The sequence below is a fragment of the Capra hircus genome, assembly GCF_001704415.2.
Source record: "Capra hircus breed San Clemente chromosome X unlocalized genomic scaffold, ASM170441v1, whole genome shotgun sequence".
Classification (NCBI taxonomy): domain Eukaryota; kingdom Metazoa; phylum Chordata; class Mammalia; order Artiodactyla; family Bovidae; genus Capra; species Capra hircus.
The window spans coordinates 9,328,341-9,343,047 of NW_017189516.1; the positions used below are offsets into that span (position 1 = coordinate 9,328,341).

At 41.2% G+C, this 14,707-nt stretch overlaps 1 protein-coding gene across 1 annotated transcript; it reads right to left on the reverse strand.

Annotated features, from left to right (window-relative positions):
• Positions 1-6,998: 6,998 nt before the first annotated feature.
• HDAC8 (histone deacetylase 8) lies at positions 6,999-14,707 on the reverse strand. The gene is made up of 4 exons (XM_018043630.1): positions 14,257-14,707; positions 13,384-13,436; positions 9,864-9,994; positions 6,999-7,218 (listed from the first exon to the last, which is right to left on the reverse strand). Exons 1-4 carry the CDS (start codon positions 14,572-14,574, stop codon positions 7,073-7,075), a joined length of 648 nt encoding a protein of 215 aa, XP_017899119.1. The 5' UTR covers positions 14,575-14,707; the 3' UTR covers positions 6,999-7,072.

The window sequence follows — 14,707 nt, forward strand, 5'->3', positions numbered from 1 at the left end:
CATACCAACTACTGCCAGAATCATATTCATAAAATGCAAATCTGATCATGTTACTCTTCCTGACTAAAAATTCCTTTGGTGATTCCTTATTGTTTAAAACCAAGATTCCTAACCAGGGATCCACACATGGGCTGTAGGAGATCCTTAGACTTTCTGAAACTATAACAAAAAATTTGTGTATGTACACTTCTAATGGAGAAGGCAATGGCACCCCACTCCAGTACTCTTGCCTGGAGAATCCCATGGAGGGAGGAGCCTGGTAGACTACAGTCCATGGCGCTGCAAAGAGTCAGACATGACTGAGCGACAAACTACTACACTTTTCTAAGGAGAATCAGATTTTTAGAGTGGTCCATGACCAAAATAGGTCAAGAACTACTGACTTGAAGGATCAAGTCAAAGCTATCTGCTTGGCATACAATGACCCTTCATACCTCTCCCACCTTACCTCTAGCTACTTGCCTATAGGAGCCATTGGTTTCAGCTTTACTTATGGACTTGGAAGTGCCCTCAGCTTTCACACCTCTGCGCCTCTGTACATGCTGTTCTTAGAATAACCCCTAGGTCACATACACAACTAGTAAGACTGCAGTCTGGATTTGCACCTAGGTCTTTCTTCAAAGTTCATAGTCATTCCACTTGACAGTGGTTTGATATTTTATACTGTGGCCTGTGCTGTGCTTAGTCTCTCAGTTGTGTCCAACTCTTTGCAACTCCATGGACTTTAGTCCACCAGGCTCCTCTGTCCATGGGAATTCTCCAGACAAGAATACTGGAGTGGGTTGCCATGTCCTCCTCCAGGGGATCTTCACAACCCAGGGACTGAACCCAGGTCTCCCGCATTGCAGGCGGATTCTTTACCATCTGAGCACCAAGGAAGCCCAAGAATGCTGCAGTGAGTAGCCTATCCTGTCTCCAGGGGACCTTCCCAACCCAGGAATCGAACCAGGTCTCTGCATTGCAGGTGGATTCTTTACAAGCTGAGCTACCAGGGAAGCCCTATTGTGGCCTAGTACACACAAATATTAATACATACAACATATACTAGAATAAGTTTCATGAACTCCACCTTGATATATTAAAAAAAAAGGTGGTTGCCACTCACTAAATTGATATTATATTCCTGTTACAAGTTACTACCCTTAGTCCTTGGGAAAAAAGCTATGACAAATCTAGATAGTGTATTAAAAGGCAGAGACATTACTTTCCCTACAAAGGTCCATATAGTCAAAGTTATGGTTTTTCCAGTAGTCATATACAGATGAGAGAATTGGACCCATAAGAGTGCTGAAGAATTGATGCTTTTGAAGAATTTTAGTTTTGGAGAAGACTCTTGAGAGTCCCTTGCACTGCAAGGAGATCAAATCAGTCAATCCTAAAGGAAATGAACCATGAATATTCATTGGAAGGACTGATGCTGAAGCTGAAGCTCCAATAGTTTGGCCACCTGATGCAAAGAGCTGACTCACTGCAAAAGATCCTGATGCTGGGAAAGATTGAAGGCAGGAGGAGAAGGGTACAACAGAGGATGAGATGGTTGGATGGCATCACCAACTCAATGGACATGAGTTTGAGCAACTCTGGGAGATGGTGAAGGATAGGGAAGCCTGGTGTGCTGCAGTCCATGGGTTGCAAAGAGTTGGACACGACTGAGTGACTGAAAAACAACAACAATCCTCAGTTGAAAAACACTGCACTAGCGCTTCACTGAGATTCAGGGAGTTCTCACTACTGAGAATTTATTACCTTAGCCCCAGCAGTACCAAGGTTTTGAGGCTTCCTAGGGTTACAAAAGTTTTCTTGACAGGAAAGCATTTGCCAGTGAATTGACCACTTATATCAGTTCCCATTCAACCTACTCCTTTAAACACTAGCACAGTCCCCATGCAGCTAGCTGTCCAATCTTTGTGTCTCATGGATTGTCAAATATGTCAGCAAGCGATTCCATGCAAATCTAACACAAAGTGAAATGACAAAGCTTATAAAAAAATGCAGGCTATTGTGAAAACTGACATGAAACTGACAGCAAGGATCTGGTAGACTAGTTTACAACTGAAGAGGAGAAAAATAAATAAGGATAATGATCTTAAAAATGGTTCAAAAGAGAGCAATTTAAATATCAAATGACTATGGAGAAGCCCTCAGGAAAACTGATGAAGCCCTTGAATATTTTGGCAAAATCAACCCTCTTAATGATCATGCTGCAAAGTCTCACAGAAGTGAAACATACCATCTTGAAATATCATGCAACTTTTGTTAGAAAATGAGGTCCTGAACAAAAACAATCAATCCCGGAATACATTCTTGGTTTGTTATAAGAATTATTTAGCATTCAATTTTTATTAAATGAAACAAAAGAAATACATTTTAATAGTTTTTAGTTAGTCAGGTTAGCATACTAATCAAACCCTGCCCCCTCCACTATTTACTCTAAAATTTTAGTCCCTCTTTTAAATATATCCACTAAGTAGCTTTTTGTTTTGGAGAAGGCAATGGCACCCCACTCCAGTACTCTTGCCTGGAAAATCCCATGGACAGAGGAGCCTGGAAGGCTGAAGTCCATGGGGTCGCTAGGAGTCGGACACGACTGAAGCGACAGCAGCAGCAGCAGCAGCAGCAGGTTTTTGTTTGGTACCTGCTGCTGTTAAGTTGCTGCTAAGTCGAGTCAGTCGTGTCCGACTCTGTGCGACCCCAGAGACGGCAGCCCACCAGGCTCCCCCGTCCCTTGGATTCTCCAGGCAAGAACACTGGAGTGGGTTGCCATTTCCTTCTCCAATGCGTGAAAGTGAAAAGTGAAAGTGAAGTCGCTCAGTCGTGTCCGACTCTTAGCGACCCCATGGACTGTAGCCTACCAGGCTTCTCCGCCCATGGGATTTTCCAGGCAAGAGTACTGGAGTGGGTTGCCATTGCCTTCTCCAATACATGTATATGTAATGTTTCAATTTCTCATCCTTTAATCATTAGTGATAGTGTTTTTTCATGTTTGTTTACTGTTTCCTCTTTTGTGAATTGTCTGTTCATATCTTTTGCTCATTTATCTGAATTAGTGTTTTTAAAAAATAAATTAGAATAGTTAATAATTTCAGCCCTTTGTTTATATTTGCTGTAAATATCAATATTTTTTGCCTATTTTTATTTTCGTAAAATTTTAGCTGCAAAAGTTAGAAAACATCTCATTACACAGAATTTGAAAACTAGAGAAACATATAAAAAAAAAGCATCATTTAATTCTGCCACCCTAACATAACCACTGTTATCATTTCCAGTATTTTTTTAAATATGCACGTGCTTTACAAAGTTGTAACAGCAGTGTGCATACATTTTTAAAACCTGTTTTTTTCATTAACCCGTAAGTATTTTTCTGAAATGCCCCCTTAGTCTTCATAATCATCATTTAAAATAATAGTATAATATTCTATGAAATAGATATACAATTTATTTATTGCTAGATATTCATGTTATTTCTATTTTTTTCAATTAAATAATAGGAAGATGCCCTGGAGAAGGGATAGGCTACCCACGTATCCTTGGGCTTCCCTGGTGGCTCAGCTGGTAAAGAATCCACCTGCAATGTGGGAGAGCTGGGTTCGATCCCTGGGTTGGGAAGATCCCCTGGAGAAGGGAAAGGCTACCCACTCCAGTATTCTGGCCTGGAGAAATCCATGGACTGTATTCCATGTAAAGATAAATATCTTTAGGTAAACAGCTTTTCCCCCATTATTTTGAATTATTTTGTTAGGAAACATTCTCAAAAGTAGATTATGAGATAAAAAGGGCATTAATACATGCTGGCTACCAAACTGCTTTCTTAAGGGATTGATCAAAATCACAGTATTACTACCAAACTGAGTACCACTTTTTAAAAATTCTGTTACAGACAGGCTTAAAAAGAGGCCACCTACTTACTTGCATTTCTTTGATTAGTAGTGATGAACATTGACCCATATTTCCCAGTTATACTTAAAACTCCTTTGTAAATTATCTATTCAGGTTTTTTCCCCACATATCTTCTTATACATCATACTGTATGAATGTCTGAGAAAATGCAAATCTGACACATTTTGTCATATTTATGTTAACTACGCCTTTCTAGTCTGTGTTTAGATTTTATTTTTGAAATGACCACAAAAGTTATTTTGGTTTTAAAATTTCATACAAATATGTTGATCTTTTCCTTCACAAGTTTTTTTTTTCTATTCCTTCCTAAGCTTAGAAAACGATTCCCCTTTAGAAGCTTGATAATTCATTCATTCTAGTTTTTTTTTTTTTCTAATTTGGCTTTTTAATATTTAACTCTTCAATCTAGCTGCCACTTAGTTTACTACAGGAGATGAGGGGGTAAATGTTACAAGCTGTCACAACATCATTTACTGAACAACCCTTTCCAATCGTTTCCAACGCATCCTTTATAAAAGATTGAATTTTTATGCGAAACAGTCTCTTTGGGAAGTGTACTATAATATCATCTGTCTAATCTTGTACCAGTGGTACCAGTGTTTTCATTATTCTTGTTTTGTATGTTTAATAGCTAGTAACATTACTCTCTCGTTACTCTTCTTTTGCAGAATTTTCTTTGAAAATCACTCTTGTTTAGCTTTCAAATAAGATTACTTGCTGTCTTACCTCTAAGAGACAAACTTCTTGAGGGCAGAATTGGTTTATTTCCTTTGAATAGATTGCTAAGAATAATAGTACTGGCTCAATAGGTACAAACATCTTCCCCACTCTTAACACTTATTTCCAAAGTTTTCAAAAAGAGTGTGCCAATTTCACTGTAATCCTGCCAGTACCTGGATATTTTGAAATTTTTTTTTTCAAATTTTGTGGAGAAAAATGTAGTATGCTTTAATTTCTGTATCTCTGCTTATTAGTGGTGATAAAAATATGCTTGACACTATGTAGGTGCTTAATCAATACATGTTGAATGAATATATGGCATGTGTGAATGTACATGCATTGGGGGATGAGGAGATTAAAACAAATATCGTGGTTATAAATGATAAATGCTGGCTAGATGTAAGTTTATGGACTAAATGCCTATAATCCATTTGCAGAAAGATTCTAGAGGGGCCAAGAAGCCCCTGGAATTTGGACTTGAACTGGAGCAAGCCCTAGAGACTCTTCACTTCAGATGTGTGTTTCCAGGTAGGATCAGTTGAAAGCTGTCTGAAACAGTTAAAATAATGGTGCATAGGTATGCCCACGCCTACATGTAGCCCAGAAGCCACCATAATTGGCTGGAGATAGAGTGTGCTTCTTTTGACAGCAAAACAGTGATAAGAAGTGGCAGGCACCTGGGTATTCCACTGCACACTGACCCGGGCCCCAGGAGGCCTGAAGCAGTGTGTTTAAATATATAAGCTTCTCCAGTGCTATACACAGAAACTAGATCTGACTTGTAGGACTGGGCATTTCCCATGAAACCACACTACTTTTCTTCTCAACTTGCTAAGTATGAGAAGGCATAGAAGTCCTTGGTTCAGAGGTGCTCGGTTTTATCCCTTTGATCTATAGCTTGAAGGAGATAGGGTCATTTTTTTCCTTCTAGAGATCACTGTCTTGACTTTGAACTTTTTAACAGGGCAAAAACTAACAAAAAGCAGGTTATTTCTGTTTTTAAGGGCATATAAAACTGATTACTAAACACTGCTTCTCTTTGTTCCATTGCCTCAGTAGTGGATTCTAGTAGTAAACTTACTCAAGAGTTTCCTTGGTCATGAAATCTATTCACTTGATGAAAAGAATTCCATATTATTACCTTAACCTGCATATGCTGAATCTGTGCTCGAGGTTTTATTCTGAAAGATGAAGTGTTGTCTCTAGACTCAAGAGCCCTGGAGCAGCAAGGTCATGGCAGATGGTATGAACAATCGGTGTGTGAATGATGCATTGGCAGTTAACTACTACTGCTGCTTCATTTCACTCAAACAGCACATTGATAAGTTCAGTTTTTAAAATCTTTCTCCTGCCTGGGGCAGGGGGATAAATTAGGAGTTTGGGATTAACAGATACACATACTACATACTCTATATAGAATAGGTAAATAGGCAGGATCTACTCTATAGCAGTATCTTGCAATACCGTATACTCAGTATCTTGTAATAACCTATAATGGAAAAGAATCTGGAAAGTGTAACTGAATCACTTTGCTGTACACTTGAAATTAACACAACATTGTAAATTAACTATACTTCAATAAAAATAAATAAATAAAATATTTCTTCTCCAACATGTACCACAGACATTTTAAGTGACATGCCAAATGCTAAATCATACTCAGAAGTCCTTGTTAGACACAGAGTACAACTGTTTGAAATGTTAAAATTCCAAAAGGACTTTTCCTGTAACTCCAAGTAGCACCCAATAGTTGTTTCATAAGCCCTTTCTCCTTAGAAAAAAATCTAGCTCCAGCTGCCGCTTTGCTTAGAGATAGCAGCATAAATCTCCTTTTTGATTCCTCAGCCATTTGTTTTAAATCTATTCTCATCCATTCTTAACCTATTCAAAAATCTGCTTTCTGCTCCTTTCTAGAACTAGCTCTGTAATTCACCTCTTCCAAAACTTCCACGATTAATTGCTCCTTATTACTAAATACAGCTCATACACATATTCAACTGGTACCAAAACTGATGTTGCTCCCTAATTATTCTAGTTTTATTAATGTTTCTAGAGTTCCTTGGAGATAGGGCAATTTCTAGAAAGCTTAGAAGGAATTTAGGGATTGTCTAGATATACTTATCTACTATTATAAATCTACTATTGATACCCTTTGTTCTCCCTATTTTCCTGAAGAAGAGACTGATACTGAAAGAGACGAATCTATCCAGGTCAGTCAGCCAAGTTTGTAGAGAAACTAGGCATAAAGCCCAAGTATCCTGACTTTCAATAGTACACTTTCCACTATATTATGTCATCTTTTTTTAATTTTACTTGCATCTCTTCAGAATACCTAGCTAAGTGCCACACACACACACACACGTCTCTCAATAAATACCAATACAATAAACATAAGACTTTACATAAATGAAAAGCTGATTCAAGGAAAGAAATAGAAAGCAGAAAGGTCGTTATCTTACTTCTTTGCATGATGCCACCCTCCAGACCAGTTGATTGCTACTTTGCACATTCCATCAATCAGGCACTGGGCAGCTGTGATTGTAGCCCCTCCTACAGCTGCTGCATAGTCGAATATTCCTTCAGTGGCTGGGCAGTCATAACCTTCAGGCAAACATCAGAAGAGCTCGTTAAAAGACAAACTGGAAAAAGAGGGGTGTAATATTATGATTTATAAGGAATATGTAGTTAGCTCTTGAACAACATGGGATTGAACAATGCAGACCCACTTATAGGTGGACTTGTTTTTTCAATAGAAAATACTACAGTACTACACCATCACTGGTAGGTTGAATCCCTGGATGCAGAACAGCAGATATGGAGGGCCAATTATAAGTTATACTAAGATTTTCAACTGTGCAGAGGGTGGCTACCCCTAATCCATGGGTTGTTTAAGGGTCAACTGCATAATTGGTCTTATTCCCAGTTTCTGGCACAGAACTCTTAAAATTCTTGGAATTCCTAAATGATGAATCAGCGACATATCTTGGTTATATTGATGAGGTGACTTGTGGACCACAACTAAGGATGGGGGGTGGTTGCCAGCAGAACCAGGCATACGAGGGTTGGAACTATCAGTTCTACCTCCTGATCTCCTGTGTGAGCGAAGAGAAACTGGAGATTGAGTTTGTAAGAAATTAATAAACAGAAACTTCAATTAAACAGAGTCAGGAGACCAGAAGGGGGAGCTCTCACACTCTGAAATAATAACCAAGTTTAACAAGAAAGACTTCTTTCCTGGCAAGGACTCAAGTCAATGAAAAGCCAGGGACTTTCTTTCCCACTCTCTTTCCTTTCCTTTTTTTTTTTTTTTTTTTTGTTACTATAGCCCTTCCAGCTTCCTTTCCTTCTCCATAAGAGTGTTCTTCCCTAGCGATGCAAGAAATTGCACATGGCTTGCTATGGTTGCAGACCCCAAATTCTAATTCTCTGCTGATCCCAAACCAACCCATGGTTGATGGAGAAATATCTGGCAGCCTATTTGTTTAGGTCAACAAGTTCAATCTCCAATTGGCCAATGTCTTTAATCAATCATGCCTATGTAATGAAGCCTCCATAAAAACCCCAAAGAAGAGGGTTTGGAGAATTTCTGGGTTGGTGAACACATAGAGATTTGGGGAGAGTGGCATGCTTGGAAAGGGCATGGAAACTCTGTGCCCCTTCCTCATACCTTGACTTCCTGCATCTCTTTCATCTGGCTATTCCTGAGTTATATCCTTTTATCATTAACTAGTAATCTAGTGACTATATGGGTTTCCTAGGTTCTGTGAGCTGCTCTATAAAATTAATTAAATCCAAGGGTGGGGGAGAGGTCATGCAAATTTCTGATTTACAGTTGTTTAGAAGCAGAGTTAACAACTTGGACTTATGCTTGGCATCTTGAGTTGGTGAGATTGTTAGAACCTCTGATTTGCAGCCTGTCAGTCAGAGCACAGGTAGCAGCTTGGGTTTGCAACTGGTGTCTGATGTGGAGTGAAGTCTTGTGGGACTGAGCACTTCACCTGTGGAATCTGATGCTATCTCCAGGTATAGTGTCAGAACTGAGTTGAATTGGAGGACACCAAGCTGGTGTCCTGAGCATTGTTTGGTAATGTGGAGGCAAATTCCTTCCTCCATACATTGGAATTGGGTCTGGCGCCACCCACTCCAGTGTTCTTGCCTGGAGAATCCCAGGGACGGGGGAGCCTCGTGGGCTGCCGTCTATGGGGTCGCAGAGTCAGACACGACTGAAGTGACTTAGCAGTAGCAGCAACCCTATTAGAAAGACTAGGTTGAGGTACAACAACAACATATCCTACCAAAAAGCTACTGTGCTAACATCAGCTCCAAATGAGAGATAAATGTCTTCAATGTGTTAGAGCTAGAAAGGCTAAACTAACTAGTCACATCCTATAGATGAGGAAACTGAGGACTGAGAGGTGATATGTCATATCAGTGATGACACAGAGCCAGGTATGGGACCCTCTGGTGTTTTAAGCTCCACCTTCCACACATACCTCCAGTCTAGTGTTTTTCTACTAAATCATACTGTTTCTCTAGACTATCCTATTGGCCACTTATGGTTCTTTAAAAATGCACCTGTTTAATGAGAAATAAGGTATCAAACTTACCCAGAACATAAATCTATACTGAAGTTAAAATACAAGGTCACAGGACAGTTAAATCAGTGTACATATAGACTGACCCAATCTGGGCACTGCTATTAGGGCCTAAGCAACTAAAAGGTTTTTCTCTATTTGATCCATCATTAATTTTGCTCAATTCATATGGGAGTGTAGTTAAACTAAGAGATTAATATTATGGTTAACATATTAGTAGTTAATTTGAAAGTTTTAAAGACCATCATTCAAGTTATAAGGGCTTCCCTGGTAGCTCAGCTGGTAAAAAATCTGCCTACAATGCAAGAGACCCCGGTTTGATTCCTGGGTTGGAAAGATCCCCCGGAGAAGGGATAGGCTACCCACTCCAGTATTCTTGGGCTTCCCTGGTGGCTCAACCAGTAAAGAATTCGCCTGCAATGCAGGAGACCTGGGTTTGATCCCTAGGTTGGGAAGATCCCCTGGAGAAAGGAATGGCAACCCACTCCAGTATTCGGGCCTGGAGAATTCCATGGACTGTATAGTCCATGGGGTTGCAAAGAGCTGGACACAACTGAACGGCTTTCACTTTGCAAGTTATAAAAGATGAAGTACTTATGATCTATGGATGGAGGCTGTCTGTCTCCCATCATTGCCTGGTGATGACTTTACCTAGTCCATATTCTATGGAGTCTGGATGATCATCATCGCCATCTTGGCTGACCTTCTGGAGATGCTGCAGATAGGCATCAGTGTGGAAGCTGGCCATCTCCTCCATGGAGGCCACTTTGGGCTTAACTATCCTAATAATAACAGAGAACAAAGAGAGGTGAGTGAGTCAGATCCAGAGTATGCCAAAACCTGGAAGCAGGAGCCAAACCTTCCAGCTTCTGGTTCCAGGGTGCTGAAACAATAAACATGTTCCTCCACTGCACTGCAGTCTTCATTTTCTCACATCCACTGCATTAAACAGGGGTGACAGGATAGATATGTCCCTTAAGTTTAAAGGTAGGTAAAAAAAAAAGAATAATTATATTAAAATTAAATAATCAGGTATCACACAAACTTTGCTCTGTGAGTTACAACTTTCATGACAAACCAGTAGGAAGTAATACTTTCATTTGAATCAGTTCTCCTAACTGGGCAAATACAATTCTTTCAACTAAAATTTTACTTCACTAGGCAGCTGAATTGTCATGAATTTTGAATTTGGAGTCAGAGAACTGGGTTCCCATCATGATTACCAGCTCTATAACCTCAGATAAGATGGCCATTCTGTTGTTCAGTTTCCTCATCTGTAAAGTGGGGGTATCTTAAGGAACTTATGTGAAGATTAAATGATAACATACACGAAAATGCTTTGTGGGTAACTCTCATTATTATTAATAGTAAAGGATAAAGAAATAGGCAACCAAAAATGTAGAAATTTCTGTATCTTGTCACTCACATCTGCTTCTGAGAGGAAGGAGAAAATAGGCTGACTAGACTTTACTCAGAAGCTCTCAACCAACTGTTCACAAGAAGTGAAAAATAGGAGTAATGGAGAGAATACAGGGCACTAACCTAACAACAAGGACTTAACCACCTCTAACTTCCGGCTGCCTAGTCCCTATATCCTCTTCCTGACTCTCCCACTGCCACTACTGCTCTCTGGGGTGGTCTATGGACCAGCAGCAGCAGCACCTGGGAGCTTGTCAGAAAAGCAGAATTTCAGCCTCCCATCAGACTTATTGAATCAGAATTTGTACTTTAGCGCTTGCTTCAGCCAGAGAAGGCAATGGCACCCCACTCCAGTACTCTTGCCTGGAAAATCCCATGGGCAGAGGAGCCTGGTAGGCTACAGTCCATGGGGTCGCTAAGATTCGGACACGACTGAGCAACTTCACTTTCACTTTCCTGCATTGAAGAAGGAAATGGCAACCCACTTCAGTGTTCTTGCCTGGAGAATCCCAGGGAAGGGGGAGTCTGATGGGCTGCCGTCTATGGGGTCGCACAGAGTCGGACACGACTGAAGCGACTTAGCAGCAGTAGCAGCAGCAGCAGCAGCTTGCTTCAGCAACACATATACTAAAATTTGAACGACACAGAGAAGATTAGCATTGTCCCTGCACAAGGATGACACTCAAATTTCTGAACCATTTTTGGATTGGAAGTTTTGGATTAGCAGATGCAAAGTATTATACATACTCCTCCCAGGTAGCTCAGTGGTAAAGAATCTGTCTACCAATGCAGGAGTTACAGAAAATGAGGGTTCGATCCCTTGGTTGGGAAAAATCCCCTGGAGGAGGAAATGGCAACCCACTCCAGTATTCTTGCCTGGAGAATCCCCATGGACAAAGGAGCCTGGTGGGCTACTACTGTCCATGGGGTCATAAAGAGTCAGACATGACTGAGCAACTAAGCACAGCATATCTGAATCACTTTGCTGTACATCAGAAACTAAACAGTATTGTAAATCAACTATAATTTAACAAAATAAAATTTTAAAAAAATCTGTATTTTAACAAGGTGATTCCTATGCACATTCAAGTAGAAAATGCATGACCTAGGCCACAGGGAGGCAGTAGTGGGTGTTTTTGTCGCTGAAAGGAATTAATATGGTTATGTAGGCTACTACCATTATCAAGCAGTCTCAGCCTTAAAAATTAAATACACATAGCCAAGATCCAAGGAGTCTTGCTTCTTCTTCAAGAATACATATCCACACGAGGTGACAACTCTGTTTATTAAAATAAAAATTTTATGGTTTCTTGTACCATGTTTCCCAGCCCTCATTGCTCCCTCTTCTAATACTCTTCCTCTTGTGTATGGTAGTTGCTCAGTCGTGTCTGACTCTTTGCGACCCCATGGACTGTAGCCCACCAGGCTCCTCTGTCCATGGTATTCTCCAGGCAAGAATACTAGAGAGGCTTGCCATTTCCTTCTCCAGGGGAACTTCCCAACATAGAGATCAAACCTGGGTCTTTTTTTGTTTGTTTGTTTGCATTGCAGGCAGATTCTTTACCACCTGAGCCACCAGGGAAGCCACCACTCTTCCTCTTAACAAATCATTACTAAAAGCCTCCCTACTTAACAAGAAAGACAGTTTTATTTTTCTTTGATTTCTTAATTTTTTAAATGCTAAATAACTTTAATGAAAGGCAAGTAGTTTCTCTATTTACCAAACACATAGGTTTAAAAATGGTTGAAAAACATTCATAAAGAGGATACTCAACAAATGATTTTGTTAATAATAAGGATAAAATTTACACTACCATTTGGGAGATAAATGAAGCATATCACACTAGCCAGCATAGACAGATGCTCACCTAATTGGCCAGGTAATGTCAGAAATACCCCTACAAGTGTCAGGGTTATATTTACTATTATAATGACAAACAGCAAGTTCAAATTTTTTTTTTTGTTTTTAAAGAAGCACTTAGCTCTGCTGAATTCTGGCCTTCATTACAGGAATTTCCTTTGGTTTTGAATGTCTAGGCTCATGGCACCCCACTCCAGTACTCTTGCCTGGAAAATCCCATGGACGGAGGAGCCTGGTGGGCTGCAGTCCATGGGGTCGCTAAGAGTCGGACACGACTGAGCGACTTGACTTTCACTTTTCACTTTCATGCATTGGAGAAGGAAATGGCAACCCACTCCAGTATTCTTGCCTGGAGAATTCCAGGGACGGGGGAGCCCGGTGGGCTGCTGTCTATGGGGTCGCACAGAGTCGGACACGACTGAAGCGACTTAGCAGCAGCAGCAGCAGGCTCATCATTTAAGTTTGGTGGTGGTAATGGTATGCCTAAAAGTCTTAAATAGAATCCATACTCTCAGACCTGGCTTAGGAGAAAAAAAAAACAACAAGCAAACCAGAACACCTCCCAGCTGAAGGTATTTTTTATCAGATAGGTTTTAGTACCCATATGTTCTAACCCCAAAACCTCCACAAAATACCTATCCCTAGGATATTTCCCTTCCAGCAATAAAGCCCTATTTCTTAACTGCTTCAAGCACTTTTTTCGAGTTTTCTTAATTCTTCAAGAGCTTTCATTAGGCTACAGGCCAATTACCAACACTATGTATCACACACACAAAAAAGAGAAAACTTTAAAAAAAAGTACCATTCTCTCACTAATTAGCCCCACCTGTGAAGCAGGACATTAAAGGTATGAACACTTGGGTTCAGGGTTCTGTTCAAAACACAACTTACCTCATTTGCTTATGCAGTGCATATGCTTCAATCAAGGAATGTACCATACTGGCCTAAAAACATCAGCATAAAAAGGGGATAAAGGCAGAAATGAATGGTCTCTTACATGTTTTAATTCAGAGAAATCCCATCGACTTAATCATCCTGAACAAAGAAACTTTTAACTCCCCTCCCTTCTTTTAACAGTTTACAAAGCACTTTAGACAATACATAGTATTTAAATCACTAAGGCGAAAGCTACCAGGTTTTACGGAGGTGATGGAACACTTTTCTCCCTCAGCTTCTTTTCCCCTTTGGGGATCCCTGGCAGTAGAGACACCGTCCCCTCCGCGCGATCCCCTCCCCCGCACCTCCATCCCACCCCCACCTTTCCGTTGGACGCCCAGCTGCGCTCTCAGGAAACTCTCAAAGGGAACACTTCCTCTATCACCTGGTACAACTGTTCAAATTTCTGCTGAAGATTTCCCCTAGCCCTGTGTCCTCTTCGCTTCCTAATGCCCTCACGTTCACTGGCCCCCCCACCCCCAAAACTCAAATCACTAAGGCGAAAGCTATCGGGCCTTATGGAGGTGATAGAACACTTCTCCCTCAGCTTCTTCTCCCCTTTGGGGATCCCTGGCAGTAGAGATACCGTCCCCTCCGCGCGATCCCCTCCCCCGCACCTCCATCCCACCCCCACCTTTCCGTTGGACGCCCAGCTGCGCTCTTAGGAAACTCTCTAAGGGAACACTTCCTCCATCATCTGGTACAACTGTTCAAATTTCTGCTGAAGATTTTTCCCAGCCCTGTATCCTCTTCGCTTTCTAATGCCCTCTCGTCCACCGGCCCTTACCCCACCCCCAAACTCACGGCGATCACCCCAATCTTTCTTACCCGTTTGGGGACTTTGGCCAGGGAGTCGCACACGCTAACATACTCGGGACTGTAAATGTAAACTGGGGGCAGCGACTGCCCAGCGTCCGCCGCTTCCTCCGACCCCTCCATCTTCCACTTACAGCCGTTTCGGAACCACCGTCGGGATCCGGCTTTTTTCGGACTCAGCCTGGGCTCGGGTTCCTGCTCCACCGATCGGCCGCAGCGGTGCTCCTTGGTCAACATTCCCTCCGAGTCTCGAGATCGCCAGCAACACTGTTCTCGCTCCCCATCCAATTGAAGGCATACATGGGCCTCCTCAGGCCAGAACCCCTTCATTTAGTGACTACAGTTCAAAAACGGGAGGTCGGGAGAAATAAAAGTCCAAATAGCTGCCAACTAGGGCAGATATTTTATGGTATAATTTAGCACAGTCAAAATTAACCATCCTTGTTCCCCTACGGGGCCATTT